Genomic DNA, 19,369 nt, shown 5'->3' with positions numbered 1-19,369 from the left:
CAACCGAAATTGTTCCGTGATTTAGTCTCCAGTTAATCATGGTTAACTACAAATGTCCTGAGTTTCAGACAAGTAACTAAAAGCCGTCTGCAGCTAAGCCTTTTCCCATGGGCTGGGGGAGGACTTGTGCTTTGCCACCGTAGCTAATAACCCCGAAGAGAGCACGGGCATGTTTCCGTGTTGCCTGTGCCCTGAGAAGCAACGTGATGCATTACAGCTGCGAAGGAGTCGCCACACACCGCGTTTCCTTAATAGAGATTTTTACCTCTGTCCTCAAAGATTGATGGAGTGGAAAAGATCTGTTAGAGACAGTCAAAGATCAAAGTATGTGACCGAAACTGCATCGTTTCTCCTTGAAATAACCATCTGAATTGGAGCAGGACAACACACCTTGTGAGCTGAATGGTGCCAAGTTAAGCTGTTTCCTTAATTAAAAAAAAAAAAAGGAACATATTTAGCTGACCATAAATCACTTTCATGCTTACAGATACAAGTGTGCCTTAACTGGCTTATGTACTTGTTTTAAAGCGATCAGCTTTAGTGATCCAAATGACTACAATCTAACTGGCTTATTAGCATGAGCTAATGTCTTCCAAAGAAGAGGAGGGAATAAAGTTCACTTGTATTTTTTTCAAATTTTTCCCCAGTGGAGCAGCATTATTTGTCAATTTATATAACCATTAGGTAAATGGTACCCGAAATAAATTTAAAAGTAGCTTTTAGCTGTAATGTTCCAGCTACTGGTTAGTTTTTTAATGCCCAGGTAAATTATCTGTATATGTATTTCTTTTGAGGCTACAAGAGGTCTATCCTACTTGAAGGTTTCTCTTTTTCTCCCCAAAGCCTACATCCGTGACAACCAAAGTCTTCTCTCCAAGCTGTTAATCTGGAGGCCACTAGGGAAAATGGGATGTCGAGAGAAGCATTTGTTTTTATTTTATTTTTTTCATGGGGACTCTTCTCAGAAGTTCTGTGGAGTCAAGTTATCTAACTTGGCTCGCTATTTTTATACTTCAGTGCAAAAATTCACAAAACACTGCTACCTGCCTTTCCTGTTTCTGTTGAAAAGGAGCGGCCAACTTGGTCCCAACAGTTCAGCTTCAGTGGAGACCATGAGGCAAAGCACCGGCTGCGTGTGAACGAAGGCAGAGGCTGTGTTGAATGCTGAAAAAAGGCAATGTAATGTGAACAGCCATATACAGCTACAGCTTGCTACTGACCTGATTATGGAAATTACTACTGCGTTTCTACTACCATGTCAAGATACTGTTTTAAAATGCATTTTGGTAATTGTAATTCTTTTTTTCTTTTTCAGAAATGCTATGAACAGAAACAGTACAAAAATGGACTCAAGTTCTGCAAGATGATACTCTCTAATCCCAAATTTGCTGAACATGGAGGTAACTGGAGCTCAACGTTTTCTTTTTGTCATGAGTTTAAATGGATAGTCAGTCTATTCTATACTATTGAGAAAGAATGGAGCCTGTCAGTGAGCATAATTCTGTCCTTGTGGCTGAATAACACTCTGCATCTTCAGTCGTAGTGCATTCACACCAAATGTCCCCACTAGCTCTTAGTCAGAAACACTTTTTGTGGTGGGAAGATCAAAAGGTATAGTAGAAGCACGCTTCATTGAAGTTTCCAATTAAAGTTTCCTTTCTAGTTTTCCAGGTCAGAGTGCTAGTGTGGTTTTTAATGGCAAGCCATCCCTTCTTTTGAACATTACATGAAGGTATTCTGCCAGAGAATTAAAAATCTTGCCTTTTTTGTCAAATGGATATTTTGTACTGCCAGTCACATTGCTACTTGGTGCTAGGACTGGCCTGTTCTGATAAATATCCCAGGAAACTGGGCAGGAAAATGTTGGTTTTACTCACATCGCTCAGAACTGAACCATCAATAGGACACCCTAGTCCCAGTGGGTTACAGGATTTCTGTTGCATGGCTCAGGGAATACTTCTTTTGATTCAGTGAATTTTTTTTTTTTGGTCTGCTCGTCCGGCAGCCTAACGTTTTGAGTGTGCATGTACTGTGTCAAAACTACTTTGCTTTCTGACTTCATCAAATCTTGGCAAAAAGTTTGACAAATCTTCCTTTCATCAGTGCTTGCTCCTTCTTGGTTGTCTTCATTACTTTCCTAGAGCTAGAAGTACAGTTTTTTTTTTTTAATTGCTTCAAAATTAGAGTGGCCTGTGCCCTAATCACTTACCTCTGCTAACACTTGTGTTTTTATAACCTCTCACTACATGTTTCCATGTCTTTTCTGCTCTAGCTGTCTTAAACTTTTCCAGGACAGCTAGCTGCCTTGGCAGTCCGCATACTACTTGGGCTCTGAGCCACTAGTGGCTTTGAAGCTTGGGAGCAGAGCCTGGAATGAACAGCTGAAGCAGAACTAAGCCAGTGAAATGATCTGATGGGAAGCTGCACTGTTGTCACACTTAGCTTCAGAGATAAAGAATTAGAAAAATTTAGTGAGAAGGTGACAAACAGATGGATTGCTAGGGCTGGACGGTTACATCCCTGGTCTGGGAAGGTAGGAGTAGCTTGCCCTCCTTCACGCCGTGGGGATATTCTCTTTCAAGCTTCCTGGTGTGCTGTGAGGGTATCATTCTGGCTTGGTGTTCCTACAGTGTGGATGTAGGATGGCTTAAAAACAAAACGAAAGGGCTTATTTGGGGTTGTCATTCACTTTAGGTGTACTCTTAAAGAAAACTGTTAGAGACAGGTCTATCAATTAAAGTTCAAGCAGGCATTGTAACAGACCTTGAGGTCGTGGGCCCTTTCCATTAACACAGGGGGGAAAAGGTTGCAGTTAGAGGACAAACTGAATACAATGTTGAAAATGAGACTAACAATCTTCTGGCAGTGGGTAAAAATAAACAGTCTCTTATTCAGCAGGCAAAACAACAACAAAAAAGAACCCACCCATGAATCTGGATGAGCTTTCAGGCACAGTGCATGCTTACATGCAGCTTGTTTCCCACAGTGTCTCTTGAATGCAGGAAGAAGAGAAGCAATAGTCATGCAAACACATTATTTGGAATCCTCTGCCTCTCAAAATCCTACTACTTTGAGGTCTTTTACCCCCAAAGTACTGCAGCAGGAAATACGGTCCTCTTAACTAACGCTTTGAAAGCAACCTTCAATAAAGGAACTGACAGTGACAGATTTTTTTTTTCTTATGGTGTGACACAACCTAATAAATTTCTTTCATGTTCTGCCTACCTGGAACTTTAATACGTAAAGCTGAGCCCTCTAAAATTGTTTCAGCTTATTGCAAACTCACTTATGAACGAAAAAAATAGATTTAACCAAAGCTTGTGTTGTCCATGTTCATCCCATCTGTATGATGCTCTGCGAAGGTCTTTTAAGACCAGTTTCGAGAAAGGAAATGCCTCCGTATAACAATCTTCAGCTGTGTTAGGCAGCTATTCTGATCTAAATTTATCATTTAATGGGGAACTTTTACTGTGTAACAACTTCAAAGGATATCTGCATTGTGAAAACGGGCATATGGGAAGTGAGAAACATAAGTATATGATATTTCTTACAGAAACGCTCGCTATGAAAGGACTGACCTTGAACTGTTTAGGGAAGAAGGAAGAAGCATATGAGTTTGTTCGTAAAGGACTTCGTAATGATGTAAAGAGTCACGTCTGTATCCTTTGTAATATAAAACCTGATCTTTTTTTGATGTGTTCTCACTCGTGTGTATGTGTATCATCTTATTGCTGCATCAACCCATACTTTTTGAAATACATAATGTGGTCTGTATATAGAAATCTGAAATGAAGCGCGTATCATGAATATTAATTTGTAATCACATACTTGAAAAAAAAATACTTTTTTACTTTCTCCAGTTTTACAGAATCTTTAAGAAAAGTAAAATGCCTTTCACATTTAAGTCTCTTACAAAAAGACCATTTGCGATGCTTGCTTTCTGCAGAAAATAAGCACAGCGTGCGAAATCTGGCCCTTTTCTAAAGTTTTCTTTTTTCTTACTTGGGTATAAGAAATGCTGTCTAGAGGTGCTATGAAAATATCTATTTTGCTACTAAATTTTACATAGTTGTTTAGGTCATTGGTGACTACCACTGTCTTCTAAGCTTGTCTTCCAAAAGTCTATACCTGTGAAATAAGTCAGCTACCCAAGAGCTTTTGTTTGTCGTGCCACAGGTAGGAGCCTACTTTAAATTTGCCTTATATATTCTATGTGCACGTCAAGTCTATTCAGGGGCAAGTTTCCCATTAAATCTTGTTTTGTTTTATTTTTTTTTTTTTTACTATCAAAAAAAAAAATCTTCCGTGGTACCATGGTTGAAAGAAACCCTTTTTGATTGCTATCTGGCTAACACAAAGGGATTTCTGTTTATGCCTATGGTAAACCTCCAGGGAGCTTGTGGTTGCAGATCAAAAAACCCCCCATCACAAAAAATAAAAAAAGGCAAACAAAAAGACAACAAACAAAAAGACTCGAAGCATATGGAGGACATTAGAGTTTCTAGAGAGATAGTGTCGAAGAATCAAATGTAACTTGCTCCTTCCTGATCTAAAGGCTAAATAGGTAAGGAATACCAAAGCAATTTTAATCTGTGTAAGAAGTCTTACAGCTTAAATAGAGGAGCAAAAGAATCTGGGCAAGTTTGGATAAACAAGTCTCTACCCTTAAATCCCACTCTGGAATTACTTATTTATCAGCAACCCTAATTCTTGTTTGTGGCACTCTTAAAATTGTCTAGGATCCTTCCTCTCCAATGCTGGAGGGCTCACTGGAAGAGTTGGTATTTTTTCCAGTCTAGTTTGGGTTGCATGGGGTTGTCAAAGAGATACAAATATTTTTTTTTTAAACTTATCTGGGAAGTTTTTGTAGTGAATTTTACCGGATTTCTCACTGTTTCACTGACTCATCTTACTGTAAGGCGACTACAAGTATTATTTTTTGTATTCTGCATTCAGAGAAAGTGTAAATTTACCTGAGTCCTCCTAGGCACAGAAGTCCTTTTCTTTTTTTCGTTGCATCCCTAAAATCAGCACTGACAAAGCAAGAAGTTGCCACTTCTTGCATTCAAGTGTGTTGTTGTAGCTCTCGGTGAATCCTCTCATAAGCCTCGAGCAAGTCATCTGTCTGCAGAATTACTTTTCTACTGAGCAGAGGTTTGCTGCATAATGAATTCAGACCAGGCATCGAAGGTTTGTCACGGTATTTCGGTTGTTATCTTTTGATGTTCTTAAGGAATAGCAAACATCTTTTTATTACCACGCTGTGAGAGCAGCTGACGATCACAGTGTCACTGCCCAAATAGCTGATTCTCCTGCTGGTGGGGCTCTGGTGTGCGTGTGTGGGGAGAGTCAGGAGAAAAAGATGTATTCTTGCCCTTGGGGAACTTGGATCTGAGGCTGAGCTCCTTAACAAAGGTTTCTTTTACCCAGGGAAGTGGTGGAGTCACCACCCCTGGAGGTCTTTAAAAGACGTTTAGATGTAGAGCTTAGGGATATGGTTTAGTGGTGGACTTGTTAGAGTTAGTTCAGAGGCTGGACGAGGTGATCTTGGAGGTCTCTTCCAACCTAGATGAGTTGCAGTATATCTGTGTATTGTTTTCTTGCAGTAAGGGGTAAAAGTCGTCTGTGCTTTTAAAATAGCACGTGATAGAGGATGATTGAAGTACAGCCGGTCACGTCAATGTCCTCATTTGTTTAAGGATGAAGAGAAGAAAACTTTAATTCTTCTGCAGGTTCAAGTAGTTTCTCCACTGAGGTTTGGGGAAAAATGGCAACTGTAAGACTACTCAGAAATGCAGACGTTTTCTTGTTGAAGTACAAATGAGCTCTGAGCCTTTTTAAATGTAATTTGAATCAAGGCTCTGCACTTATTTCAGTGTGCAGTTTCAGTAGGTGGCACGTTAGGCTTTCAGGACACTTCAGGAACACGTTCAAGACTGGCCAGAGCTGTGTGCTGTATAATGAAGTGGTAGCGTTGTGCTTTATTGGTTTGTACCAGCTGTCATACTGTGTTTGGAGTCTGCCGTTGTACAGACTTTGGTTCCCAAGGAGCTGTGCCTTGCTTTCTGTGATTGCTTGATGAAGAACGTGATTTATGAGGGATTAAAACAGATTACCAGTTGGATCTGGGAACAGTAACGATGCACAATAAATTGCTCGAAGCACCGTATCTTAGTCCAAGTAAGAACAAATTATTTTGGACTCAACAGTCTTGCTGTAGGCAGGGATCAAAATTATCAGCGGCTCATGAGGCTACAATTCGAAGGTGCTGCATTTAACTCTGATTCATGTCCCCAGTACTTGAACACAAATAGGCAAAGCAGGATTTACAGAAAGCAGCAGCCGAGTCAGACCGACTTCAGGAACTGTTTCCAAATCCCATCCCCCTCGGTGGAGTCTGACATCCTTATGGCAGCAGCAGCAGCTCTGCTAGCAGTCTCAGAGCGGTATGGGAAGTTCTTGTACCATTCATCTGAAGTGACTGGTGTTCCAGAAGAAACATAAACCAGGGGCTCTTGTGTAATTGAAGCTTCCCTCAGACTCCAAATTCTTACCATATTTTTCTTTCAGTTGAAGTCTTCCCCTTTGTTCTTCCAACCTGCTTTCTGTCTTATTGTCTAGAACCCACTCCAGCACTTGAGCCTTTCTAAGAAAGGAGGAAGTTCTCTTTGAGTTTCTTTTATTAATTTGAGCAGGTTAAAGCACCTTTTTTTTTTTAATTTTTTTTTTTCCTATGCCTTCTCCACTTAGCTGTTTCAAAATGCTTGTAACTTTGGAGGGAACAATTGCTTCTGTTTCAATTCAGCAGAATAAGAACTGATAAATTTTTTTGGCTGTTGGCACAGATAGCTCACAAGGCCGGAACTGCAAGCGGGGGAAGGATGCATATACCTTTTCCCAGGATTTGTTGGGCTTAGCTGCTTCAGAGGCACACGGGAGAGCCTCAGGACAGAACTTTTGAGTCACCTTTGATTTGGAAATCAAGTAGTGCAGAATTGCTGCTGTGGAAGATACTGCCTCAGCGAGCTGCTGGTAACCTGAAGTAGCAAATAGAAATATGACTTGACACAATATACTTTTAATATAGCTCCAGGAGACAGATGTAAACACACGGTGTAATGTGTTGCTATGACACCTGTTGGTTTCATGCTTTGAATTCAGAATCTTCTCACATTTCAGAAAAAAAAAAAAAAGATGCTTGGCAGAGAAATCTATTGAAATGTGCAAAGACACACTATGATGGAAGTCTGAGATGCTGAGAATCCGACAAAGGCATTTAGTGCCCAGAAATGTTAAGATTTCCTTTTATCAATAAATGAAAGGTAGCTCTATTTGTCCCTTCCTGTAAAATCTGGAGACTACTTGAGGTTGCAGATAGGCAGGTGGGGTAAAGTAGGACTTGTACACCAATTGTATTGTTTAGAATGAGTCACTTCTAAGGATAAAAATTCCTATTGTAGTCACAGCAGTGTACTTTAAGCAATGCATCTCTAGGAATAACTCTACTGCATTATTCAGTCTTTAAATCATTTATTTTTTAAAGTTTTTAGTCTGAGAAGGGTGACGGTCTTCAAGGACACCATCAAGTTATTTGGTCTGTAACACAAATGCCCTGCAACACAAAAAATTACTTTGTGAAAATTGTGGATGTGTCTTCCTTAACTTGCATTAGGTTGGCACGTCTATGGTCTCTTGCAGCGTTCTGATAAGAAGTATGATGAAGCCATCAAGTGTTACCGGAATGCGCTCAAGCTAGATAAGGATAATCTGCAGATCTTGAGAGATCTCTCTCTGTTGCAGATCCAGATGAGGGATTTAGAAGGATATAGAGTAAGTATTCTATTTAAACTCCTCTTTACTACTGTTAGTATTCTCTTGTTATGTTCCGCTATTAATTCTTTTATTGGTAGTAATTCAGTTACTACTTGGTTTTGATATTTCAAACTAGAAAGTGTTTTGGCCATTGTTTTGGAAAGTATGAAAATGAATTGCAGCAGAGCTCCATATAATATTGGGAGCAGATCCCAGAAGTAAGATTATTCTATTAAAATTTGATTAGTGAATCACCTTTTTAAAATTCTGGCTGTGAATTGATTTTTCATTAAAATACCGAATATAAAAAGGATAAGGCTTAAAGCTTAGCAAGTGAGAGTACTTGTGTTATTGTGTAGTATTGCAAACAAGGTTTTGGTTGCATGTACTGAGGGCGTTCTTTGTTAGAAATACATTCTCATGAAACTGAACGTTGTTAGATTGTGTCGTAAAAGCGAGCAAAGAAACAAAATAGCTCTTCTGGTTTTGTGAGGAATTTTTTCTTTGTTATGACTTGCAGGGTTTTAGTAGGGTTTATTGGATTAGAGATGCCTATCCTGTAAGAAGTGCTTTTGCAAACACCAAAAAAAATAATCCAAGTTTCCTCTGAAAGTCTATAGAAATTAGTACTACTTACATTGTCTCAAGAACAATTTCAAATATGGATAATGGCGTGTTATATGACATGTTTTTATGGAAAGTTGTGAGATGTGTCACTGCTGGAAGTGCTTTGAATGTATCCTGAGGGCTTTATTAAATAGTGATTGCTCCCTCCACCAAAAGGAACAAAAACAACCAACCAAAAAAAAAAGCCAAAACCCAAAACATCTCCACACCCTAGGTTTTACTGAGGATATGGGAAACTTTTGTCCCATGCAGATTGCTTTCTTGAATCCCAGTACAGATTTTATCACAAATAAAAACTTTAAATTTGTGTAAGAACTGAGTCAGTGGTTTCGAAATAGCTGAACTGATTTGGCTGCCAAAGGGAGAAGTGTTGCGTTTTTTTTCGTCCTCTTCCATCTGAAGGAGAGGGCTGGGTTGTGGGTTTCCACATCAGTTGATCTACTTGACCGAACGTGTAGAATTTGCTCAGGGAAGAGAAACAGATAACCGAGATGTGGTTTGGCTGAGGAAGGGAGGTCAGAGAAGCACTGCAGCAGTGTAAGTATCCAGACCTTGTGCCTGGGCGTGAGTGGAGTAGCACTATTCTTTTAGATTTTTATGCATTGTGCCATAACTCCTATATTTAGACTCTGAACTTTTATGACAGAAACATGCTTCTTTTCCATATGCTGTTAGAATTTAAAAAATAGTCTAGTTCAGAGCTTTTCAAAGATCTTTTAAATTGTTAGCTGTAGCGGTGATAGACCGTGGTAATGATGTAGTAACTCTTAACATCTTTTTCTTTTTTTTTTTTTTTTTTTTTTTTTTTCAAATGGCTTTCCTTTTACTCAAGGAGACAAGATACCAGCTACTTCAGCTGCGCCCCACACAACGGGCTTCCTGGATTGGATATGCAATTGCATACCATTTACTTAAAGATTATGATATGGCCTTAAAACTACTTGAAGAGTTTAGGAAAACCCAACAGGTAAGACATCCTATTCTAAAAAAAAAAAACAAAAACACTTTAGGTATAAGAGACAGTCTGAAGAATTAGTTCTTCGTAATTAGGAAGAACTAATGAGGAAGACATTTCTGTTATTTGTGGAGTTTTCTTCTATGAACATTTAGCTCCTGGAAATCTCTCTCAGGAGCTAGCAGCTGATGCAAATTATACAGGATCACTTGTTCCCTGGCAATAAGCTGTTAGGGTTGAAGAAGTAAGGGTAGACTGATGTGGAATAACTGAGTAACTTGAAGTCTGTGAGACTTTTAGCTAAAAGAAAACCGGTGATGATGCTTTCCCTTTACAGTAGTTAAAACTTCAGAAAATACTGTTTAATATTGGATTTGTGCATATATGCCCTCTTACCATCTCCTACCATAATGTGGGTATCGTTACACCTCTACAAAGAACACAAAAATAAACTTCTTAATTTTGTTTGCATCTGTATATTATTCACTTAAAATCAGTGCTTGGTGTCAGAGCTGCATGAAAGCAGAGTTAGAAATTCTTACGTTTGAGAAGATCTGGTGTTACTGAAACTTGTTGGAATACATCAAATGATACCATACTAAAATCCCCAAGTATAACATTTTTTTAAAGAGGTCCCATTCACTTCTGTTATTGGTAACTTGGAGTTACGAAGTCTGAATTAACGTAATGGTGGATGAATTAGATATTCTCTAACATAGGAAGAAAAAACATGTTTACAGGGGTCTTCAACTTGGTAGATGTGCTGGAAATATCATGCACAGGTACTAAAACACTACCTGATCTATAGATTGTGATTATTGTTGTGGGTTTTTTTGAACAAAAATGTTGCATCTTGTCTAAGATAATTGCATTTGAGATTTTATCATGCTGCCAGAAGTGGAATAACTTGGGAAAAGCAAGTTAGTAGTTGCTAAGAGTGTTTGTGTCTTGATTGTGTATAATGTGGTCAAATATAAGACAATATAAGACATTGTAAGCCAGGGATGTGTAGCTTGAAAGCCAAAACCAATAAACTGGGTCATCTCTTATGAATTTGATAGCCAAAGTTATGGTTCTTGCATGAATCAGCAGAGCCCTAGCTGAGTTTGATGTTGTAATTAGAAATTATATATAATAGACGGGATGCTGCAAATGATGGACTGTCAGAAAGTGAGGCTCTCTTAAGGACCTGGAGGGCTTAACAGTTGTGTTGGCTCGTTGGAGAGAACGGAAGTGATGCTGCTCATGTTGTTGTCTTCTCTAAAAGATTGTGTGTGAATATGCTGGTCTGGGGGCAGTCACGGTGATACACTCTTCAGTCTAGTGAGACAGATTCAAATACCATCTGCCGTAGATAAATGTTAAATCAGTTGAGTCTGTTGAAGTTACCACAGTCTTTAAAATAAATAAATAAATAAATTCTGAGAAGTTCTCTGGCTCTGATGCCATTTTTTAGTAAGACTGGAAACATTTGGGAAATTTCCGTAAGACAAGGGTTTGTGCTTGAATGATACAAACAACGCGAACTGTTCAGCTGTTGCTCAGCATTATACTGATCACAGGGAAACAGCAGAAAAGCTGTTTAAGCACTTGAGGAGAGAAATATACCATGAGTGTTAGACTATGTGAATGTATAGAAAATCAGTTAGGTCAAGCCTTTCCTCTTTTCTGAAATTAGTAGGTGAAGTTATGTAAGGTATTGTGACTTCCCCCAAAAAACATCAAAAATAAAGGTGACCACATAAGTTTCCACTTCTCTTTCAAATAAAGTTTTGTGCCTTGTGCTTTTGTGCTTTGCTCTGCGAGCTCACTGAGATGTGCGGGCTCACACAGAGTGCAGCTGCTGGAAGTGAAAATTGTTTTGGGTCCAGAATGGTTGGGATAGCACGAGGAAAATCACAGTTCAATTTTGCCATGTTTTGACTCTTCCACAGTAGTTCCCAAATGTGCTGTTTGTGCAGTCCCTGGATGTTTAACAGTCTCGTACTTAAAACGGTTGAGCCCAATCTATTCCTGAATCTGAGGAGATGTACATCTTGCTTGCTTTACTTGCCAAATCTCCCTTCTTGCCCTGTAGTTTGTATTCACTCAAACTTAATAGATGAACTCTTATGACTTGATGGAATATTGCACGTCGCTTTGATAAAAATGGTGCTGGTATTCAGTGTTTAAAAGGAAGGGTTGAAAAATTCAAGGGTTTCCAAGTCACTAGTACATGGGAATCCTGAGCAAGCTGATGCTTTGGGGGAGTTTTATGGTAACTTGTATTAGGCTTCAAAGCATTTCCCCTTTTTGATTAATGAACAAAGAAGCATAAAATGTTACGTAAAATGCTGCTGCCATAATAAGTGGTAAATAATGGCACTGTAGGGGGATCATTATCATTCACTTGGATTACTCAGGCAGCTCTGTCCATTCAGATGTGAATTAACACAGCCAAAACCAAGCGGTAAAAACTAAGAAAAAGATCAAGGAGCTGACGTTTTAGTGATTGTAGGTGAGTATGTTAAGGTGCAGTATTACACAATAACTGAGCTAGCCCAACTAGAGCTGTTGCCAGAAGCAGCACTGTGACGTCCTGTGTGCTCCCACTGCTTCCTTGGGCAGCACTGCTCAGCTCGCGGAGGGCTGGCTCAGGAAGCCCAAGTGACAGAAATATAATCACTGTTTTGGAGGATTGATTGGCTGAACTGAACAACTGTGAGGTGAGAGGGGAAAGGAAGGGGAATAATAGAGGGAAGTGAGCTGCCTCTGTTGATCCAGGCTGCGGTTAGATGGGTTTAGCTTACTGTAAAATTGTCCCTCAGGGCAGGCTTCTGGGTGAAAAGCAGAAAAAAACCCTATTTCTGAGAAGAAATGGGCAATTTTCTCTATAGAGCACTGATTACTGAGAGACCAAGATTTTCTGATTATCTTTTTCTTAAAAAAAAATAGAAAAAAACAACATGGAAAGAATAAAGGACTGGAGAAAATGCTGTTTAGTGAAAGGTGGAGATTCCATTTGTTTCCTGCAAGCAGGAAAAGAAAAAGTGATTCTAGTACAGTTTAAATACTGATTTTGGGGAAGAATGATAGCTAAGAAGATTGCTTAGAAAGGAGAAACAAGGACAAGTAATAGCTGGAAACTGAACAACAAATTGAAATGCTACATCACTTTTTGCCACTGACAGTTTTATTCTAATGGTTGAGTTATCGTTGGGAATGGTGAATTTTCTGTCTCCTAGTCTTTCAAGATCTAGATCAATGCTGCCTGCCATCTGGAAGCTGTAAATTAGCCAGATGCACAATATTTCAGTCAAAAACAGGTTATGAGGTTGAATGCAGAAATCACTGCAGGAAATATGACAGCCTGTGCTGTACAAATTAAATCAGATGATTTAAGAGTCAGCTCAGAATCAGAGTTTTAGGAACCGAGGTGTAAAACAATTACGCAATTTGTTTTACTGTTGCATGTCCCATTTTTCCTTTCTTCTTTTCCAGAGCAAAATTTTTATTCTTAATTTTTATTTTATTCCTAATTTCTGCATCAGGCCCACAGTTACAGATATGGACAGAAAGCCTGTGGAGTTTTGGGGTTCTGCTCTTAGGTATGTTTTGGCTGCATCTTGTCACATTCTTCCAGTGACAGTTATGCCAGGGCATCTACAGTTGTAAAATTGATTTTTCTTCTGGTCCAGGAGGAGAAATTTCTTCTGAAACAGCTGAATTGAGTTGAAGAGAAAGTTGGACATCTCGTGTACAAGACATAACTCTTCTGGGGGGAGGGAGGAGTAAAGATGTGCAGCAATTACAATGGTGTGTGGGGAGGCTTTTTATGGAGTCTGTTATTTTTAAGACAACCTAATTATTCCGATCAGGAACTGTTTGAACACAAGCTGTTTGTCTGCTGATGAATTGCATGTGTAAGTGATCATTAACCTGATTAGATTTCCAAATTCTCTCTAGAAAGGAGCTTTTCCAAAAGTACTCTTAAAATTGCTCTGAGAGGGACAGTGAGCACAGCATCTTCCTGTTGGATTTGCCCTATATGCAAGAGGGAGTTCATATGACTCTTTGGCATTTCACCATTTCTTTTATGTCAGTCCTGCCAGGCCAGAAGAGGCTAACTGGCATCTGCTTCTTGTCCTCGGTTATTTTTTAAGGTTGTTGGGGTAATTTCTTTATATTTTGAAGGCCTACAAATAATTCATGAGATGTCGAAAAGCTGTCCTACTTGAGAAACTTAAGCGTAAGTGCATTGCATAGAAAGGGACAATATTTATAGAAAGAAAATGAAGGAGAAGGAGGAATTGAAATGGTGCTCAGCAGCTTTGGTTCTGTGGTGTTGCAGTAATGCGAAGCAGGAAGGCACGCTTGAGGGCTTAACTCCTGTTGCATGTGTCAGGTCTGTGAAGCAGTTAATGCTTTCCAGGGAACAACGTTTTTGTTAGCAATTTCTGATGTTTAATATGGATAAAATTGAGCCAAGGTAGCAACAGAAATGGAAATGCAGATGGAGGAAATACCCTACTCTTCTCTTAATCAAGTATCTCTTGCTAGCTGCTGACTCGAGGATGTACATGGTCTGATCTTGTTTGTTCCATTAGCCATCGTTTGCTTCTTCAACAATTAAAAATAAATAAATTAAAAAACCAGCATTTGAATGCTGTTACTTTCAGCCCCCGAACTGATGTTTGTTGTCAAATATACACTTCTTTACGTGTTATTTACTTACGGTGTGTTTCAGAGTCTTTCTTTCAACAAGGGAATCTTCCTTCTTAAAAACATACAATACTGTAAAAGCTGCCTCTGAAAATTCAAGGAGTATGTAAACAGCAATGTCAAATCTCAAAATGGATCTGTACTTACAGAAGAGCTGGACGTAGTAATTTAGGACAATATTTATTTAATATGAATGTTAATTTTAACTACTTAAATGTCTTTGTTATTGTTTATTATGTGACTTAGTTCTTTCAAGAAGACAGTGGAAAAGCTTTACCCAGGGAACAGCAAAGTAATAGTCAACCATTTGGTGACCAGTGTGACTTACAAGTGTTGCTTGCTCAGGAAGAAACAGAGTATGTAGTGTCATGGGAAAGAAAATCAGTAACCATTTATCAAGCTCAGCTGCCTCTTATCTATTTTTATTACAGAAAAAAAAAACAACACATTTAGACTGTAACTGTTCTGTCTTCTACAATTTCATTATCATCAACTGTTGTATAGATCTGCTGGGCCTTGTCCGTAGCTCCTGTATTTGGTCTCTGAAATTTTTGCAGTTTATTTGTGATTCAAGTGGCTTCTGTGTATAGTAGTGAAGAGCCCTTGCAATGAAATGATCGTGATGACTCTGGGAAGACTTTTCACTGCCTGAGTACACTTGAAGGAGTTTTCCCTAGAAGGGAACGCGTTTCAATATGTCATCCTATTTCAGTGGCCGATGTATCAGTGGAAAGTTGGATGGCATACTAGTTCTACCATAGCCTGCTGATAATTTTCCATGCTACTGGCAGCAGACCTCAAGAATTATCTGTTGTTTAAAAACACTCTTTGCATTGCTTGTGCACTGTACTTTCAAGGGGATTGGAGTCTAGTACAGAGAGTATTTGGTTAGAGAGAAATAGTGGAGATTTTCTGGCTGGAAAAATCCCAGTTGTCAAGCTGTGGCCAGTGTTTAGACAGTTTGCTGCTCTTTGGAAAGAGTTTGATCCCAAATTTTTGGTGTATTGAAATGCAGTATTGTGATATCCCAGCAGCCTGCTACCAAACTTAGGTCAAAATGATTGTGGAGTACCTGAGTCCTTCAGAAGGAATGAGATTACTGACATCTCTGCAAACCTGATTGAATTGTACGAGGGAAGGCAAGGATTCTGTTTTTAATTACCTGGCCACAGTGGTAGAGAAAAGTGAAATACAGGAATTTCTGAAACTATTCTCTAACATTGGATATCCGGAGTGAATTCAATTTGATTGGGAATATTAGGAACTTTACAATTTTGAATGCTTGGGTAGGTATGTGAATAGACTTGCTACTTTCCATTTACTCAATCCTGTATTCTATCATGTTGCATAAAGCTGAAGTACAGGTAGATGGCATAAGTTAACTAATCTATTGCTTTTTTGTTCTCCCCTAGATTCCTCCAAATAAAATAGATTATGAATATAGTGAACTGATTCTATATCAAAATCAAGTGATGAGAGAGGCGGATCTATTTCAGGAGTCTTTAGAACATATAGAAACATATGAAAAGCAAATATGTGATAAATTAATAGTAGAAGAAATCAAAGGTAAGTCCTCCTTCTTTCCTCAGCCAATTTTGTTCTAAACTTTCGCTACAGGCTCAGATGTGGTGAAGTGTTAATGTGAAATCTTTAAATTATTTGAGACAACTAATATAGGGGAACTGGTAACACAATATTTACAATTTTGGGCTCAATAACTTTTGCTATTAAAGTGGATAGTGGATGTGGGTAGCTTAACTTGGGTTGACAGAGGAACAGAGGAGATCTCAGAGGTGATTATATTAGTGTATACAACATTAGCTTTTTATAAATAAAAACTAATATAACCCAGTTTTAATCTAATGAAGAACATGATGTTTGTAGTACAAACACTGATTCCAAGTATCAAATTGTTGTTTCCTTCTTAAGCTTTCTAGTCCATTTATCTGTATTACCTGCCCTCAGTGAGTACTGAAGTTGACTTTTTTCATTAAAAACAACCCACAGTGCTCTCTGGGTTTGAAGGACTGAGTTCTGAATACACGGTCATGTAGTGTAACGTAATGTGTATTCTTCAGCTGCTCTTTGCTTGTGCAGTTGCGCTGGGTTGACCCTGCTCAGCAGCTCAGTGCCACACAGCTGCTCATTCACCCCCTTGCCTTGCAGCCCCCCCTATCAGGCAGGAGAGAATATCTATAGGTAGAGAAAAAGTGGAAAAACTTACGGGTTGAGATAAAGACAACTTAAGGGAAGAGGAAGAAATAATAATACAAAGGCAAACACTCACTGCTTCCCAGAAACAGATGACCATTTGCCCCCAAAACCTTCCCCATAGTTTTTATTGCTGAGCACAATATTATACAGCTCTGGAAGGAAGCATTTGTTGTTTCTTTGCAATAATCCCAATAGCTGGTTTAAATATGCATGTGAAGTCAAATAAATAATACTGGTTTTCCCAGGTGCTGAATGCTCCAAATTGTGCTGAGCTATGGTAACTTCAAGTAGCAATTATAATATACAGTAAATGCCTTTGTAAAAAGTCTTTTTCAATATCTGCGTATGACTGAACCCAATTTTATATATCTTTTCTGTGAACTTCACTGCCCAGTTACGTGTTTTCTCATATAATTCATAGTTCTTTATTGCATTGTTTTTAGGTGAAATGTTGTTGAAGTTGGGAAGACTAAAAGAAGCTGGTGAAGTATACAAAGAGTTAATTGAGCGCAATGCAGAAAACTGGTATTATTATGAAGGCTTGGAAAAGTCCCTACAACCTAGTAAGTTAAGATACGCATTGGAAATAAGTATAATACAGAATATGCTTTAAAACACTGTTTGGTATATTACAGTTTTAGATGAAAAAGTTTGCTCAGCATAAAATTATGTACTGTTCAATCTTGAATACGATATCATGTTTATCCATTTTTAAATTGTCCATTAACTTGTATGCGTGAAACATTAGCAGCAAGTGTTTTTATTATTGGAGCTAAAGCTGGTATTTGTTGGTGTGTGTGCTTGCTTGAAGAACCTCTCCTTTCAATGCATGAACTTGGAAACCAAATTGCAATTTGTTCCTCTCAACCTGATTGGCAGAGTATTATTATACACCAGAAAACATAATTGTCATTCTGAAACTTGTTTAGGCGGCACCTCTTTCCATGGTCATGTAGGGAAATAAACATCTAATTCAGACTTACTTGTAAAGATATGTAACTTTTTTTAGAAGCTGACTGTTCTTTGGAAGAAAGGCTGATAAATGTGATGAAACGTTTGTGTTTTTTTTTCCGATGCTAGGTCACGTTACTGCTGTTCTATCTTTCCAGAAAAATACCACAATTGGATTTAAAACAAACAAACAAAAAAACCCCACAAACAACCCTACAACATTGCAAACATATATATTATACTAAATACTTTGCAATAGCAACTTCACTAAGTGTCTACTTGAACACTGGAATACATTCCTTGTATTTCACAGTTCGCTAATTAGTGGAAGCTTTATTGGAGTAATTCTGATGACATCATAAATCATAAGCCCACCAGGATATTATTTGTAGATACAGATCCGAATTATATTCCTCAACCAGCTTCTAGAAAGTTTTACAGTTTGGGTTTAATGTCTGGAAATACGCCTTGTGATTGGGGAATTAAGATGATTTAGTTTGTTGCATTTATGCAGAGACTAATGTTGCCATTTGAATGTTTTCCCTGGTATATCTGTAGAGTTAAAGATCATGATTAGTATCTCAACATAAATTGTCCAAGATTTTGATTATTCTGCTTGATAAAATGTGTTCATACAAATGTGTATTTCTTAACAAGGAACCAATACAGTAGATTATTTGACATATTAAAATTCTATGAAGAGAAAACTGTACTAATTTATAAAACTAATAATGCTACTTTATTTTTTAGGTGTTCTTAGGACTATTTCCTCCCCCATGGTAAGTTCTGGAGCTCCAACTTGTGACTTCAATTAGGCTTTTTATATGCTTTAGTTCCAATCAAACATTATTTTAGTGTAACTATTAGAACTGCACATCTCTTGGAGCCACTGGGTAACATTTCCCCCCCCTTCCCCAATATCAGAGCTCAGAGACAAGATAAATTATTTTTCTTAGAAAAGAAACTAGAAATATTTATTGCAAATATGTTGTGCCATAGGCTTGATCTGTACATTCAGTCTGATTTCAATTGCTTGATGAATTTGAAAATACATAAGCAAAATCAATCCTAGTTATGTGAAAATGGCATTTCAAAACAACAGATTACTTCTATTTAAATTCTAACCACATTGGAGCTCCAAAGCATATTATGGGGGAAAGGGGAGGAGTGGGAAGAAAATCTTTAACAAAAATAAAGCTATTTAAATGTTAAGGTATCAACAACTCTTGTGCCACTGGCAGTGTTGTGCCCTAAGTTTGCTGTCACCAAGGACTTAAAATAAAGGCATTCTTGTATAGTTTGCCATTTGTATACCTACAATTTAGAAATACTTTTTTTCTGATTTATAGATGTCTGAAACAGTTGCATAGCGAAAAACAGTTATTTGAAGCTATCAGTGTCAAACTACTGTATGGATGGGTCTGCACAGAATTAAATTAAAAGAAAACAAATGCTAGTACTTTTCCATTGAACTTGAAAGATAATTTTCTTTTAGAAGTTCACCTTTACAGTGATTAATATTGGTACTTACATCTTAGCGTTTTCAATACACTGTTTCACAATGTTTGTGATGAATTGGAAAAAATTAACTTGAAATGTTAAAATTGTTCGAAGTCCAAACTGTGTAAGAAATTTAACAATTCTCAACATTTTAAAACCTTTAGAAGAATAGATTTTTATCTGTTACTTATATCTATTATATTTACTGATAATAGGCACTTTAGAAGAGAGGCTTCAGATTTATGAAGAAGTTAGTAAAAGGCATCCCAGAGCAGTTTCACCTAGAAGATTACCTTTAAACTTTGTTTCAGGTAACAAGTTGCATATCTGTTCCATAATAGTTCTTTTTTTTTTCTCAATTTTTTATCAGGCTGCTAAATGTGCATTTAATAGCTATTTGTACGTGTACACAAATTAGACAAATCTATTTTTCCTGGAATAGACGAAATTATTGATGTTTTAGGATTTGATAGACAAGTTCATGCACTCTAATATGGTGGTACCAACTGTATAATGGTGTCTTCGTTGACAAAACTACACTACAGAATGGTGTCCAAACTTGGGGGGAAATCATTGTCCGTGTTTCTTCGGCATCATGCTGGTTAAAAG

The 19,369-nt window shown here is 38.0% G+C and overlaps 1 protein-coding gene across 2 annotated transcripts in view; it reads left to right on the top strand.

Moving 5' to 3' along the window:
* NAA16 (N-alpha-acetyltransferase 16, NatA auxiliary subunit) overlaps window positions 1-19,369 on the top strand; it is a 65,328-nt gene that overhangs the window by 10,088 nt on the left and 35,871 nt on the right. For both annotated transcript variants that reach the window (XM_084284830.1, XM_084284831.1), the window contains exons 2-8: window positions 1,316-1,400; window positions 3,554-3,658; window positions 7,673-7,830; window positions 9,272-9,406; window positions 15,508-15,661; window positions 16,753-16,872; window positions 18,976-19,071. In XM_084284830.1, the coding sequence (XP_084140956.1) occupies window positions 1,316-1,400; window positions 3,554-3,658; window positions 7,673-7,830; window positions 9,272-9,406; window positions 15,508-15,661; window positions 16,753-16,872; window positions 18,976-19,071 (853 nt within the window). The remainder of the gene's footprint in view (window positions 1-1,315; window positions 1,401-3,553; window positions 3,659-7,672; window positions 7,831-9,271; window positions 9,407-15,507; window positions 15,662-16,752; window positions 16,873-18,975; window positions 19,072-19,369) is intronic.

Source organism: Netta rufina (assembly GCF_964035555.1).
Source record: "Netta rufina genome assembly, chromosome: 1".
Classification (NCBI taxonomy): domain Eukaryota; kingdom Metazoa; phylum Chordata; class Aves; order Anseriformes; family Anatidae; genus Netta; species Netta rufina.
Note: the sequence above shows the minus strand (reverse complement) of the source record. Positions and strands in the feature narration are given on the sequence as shown.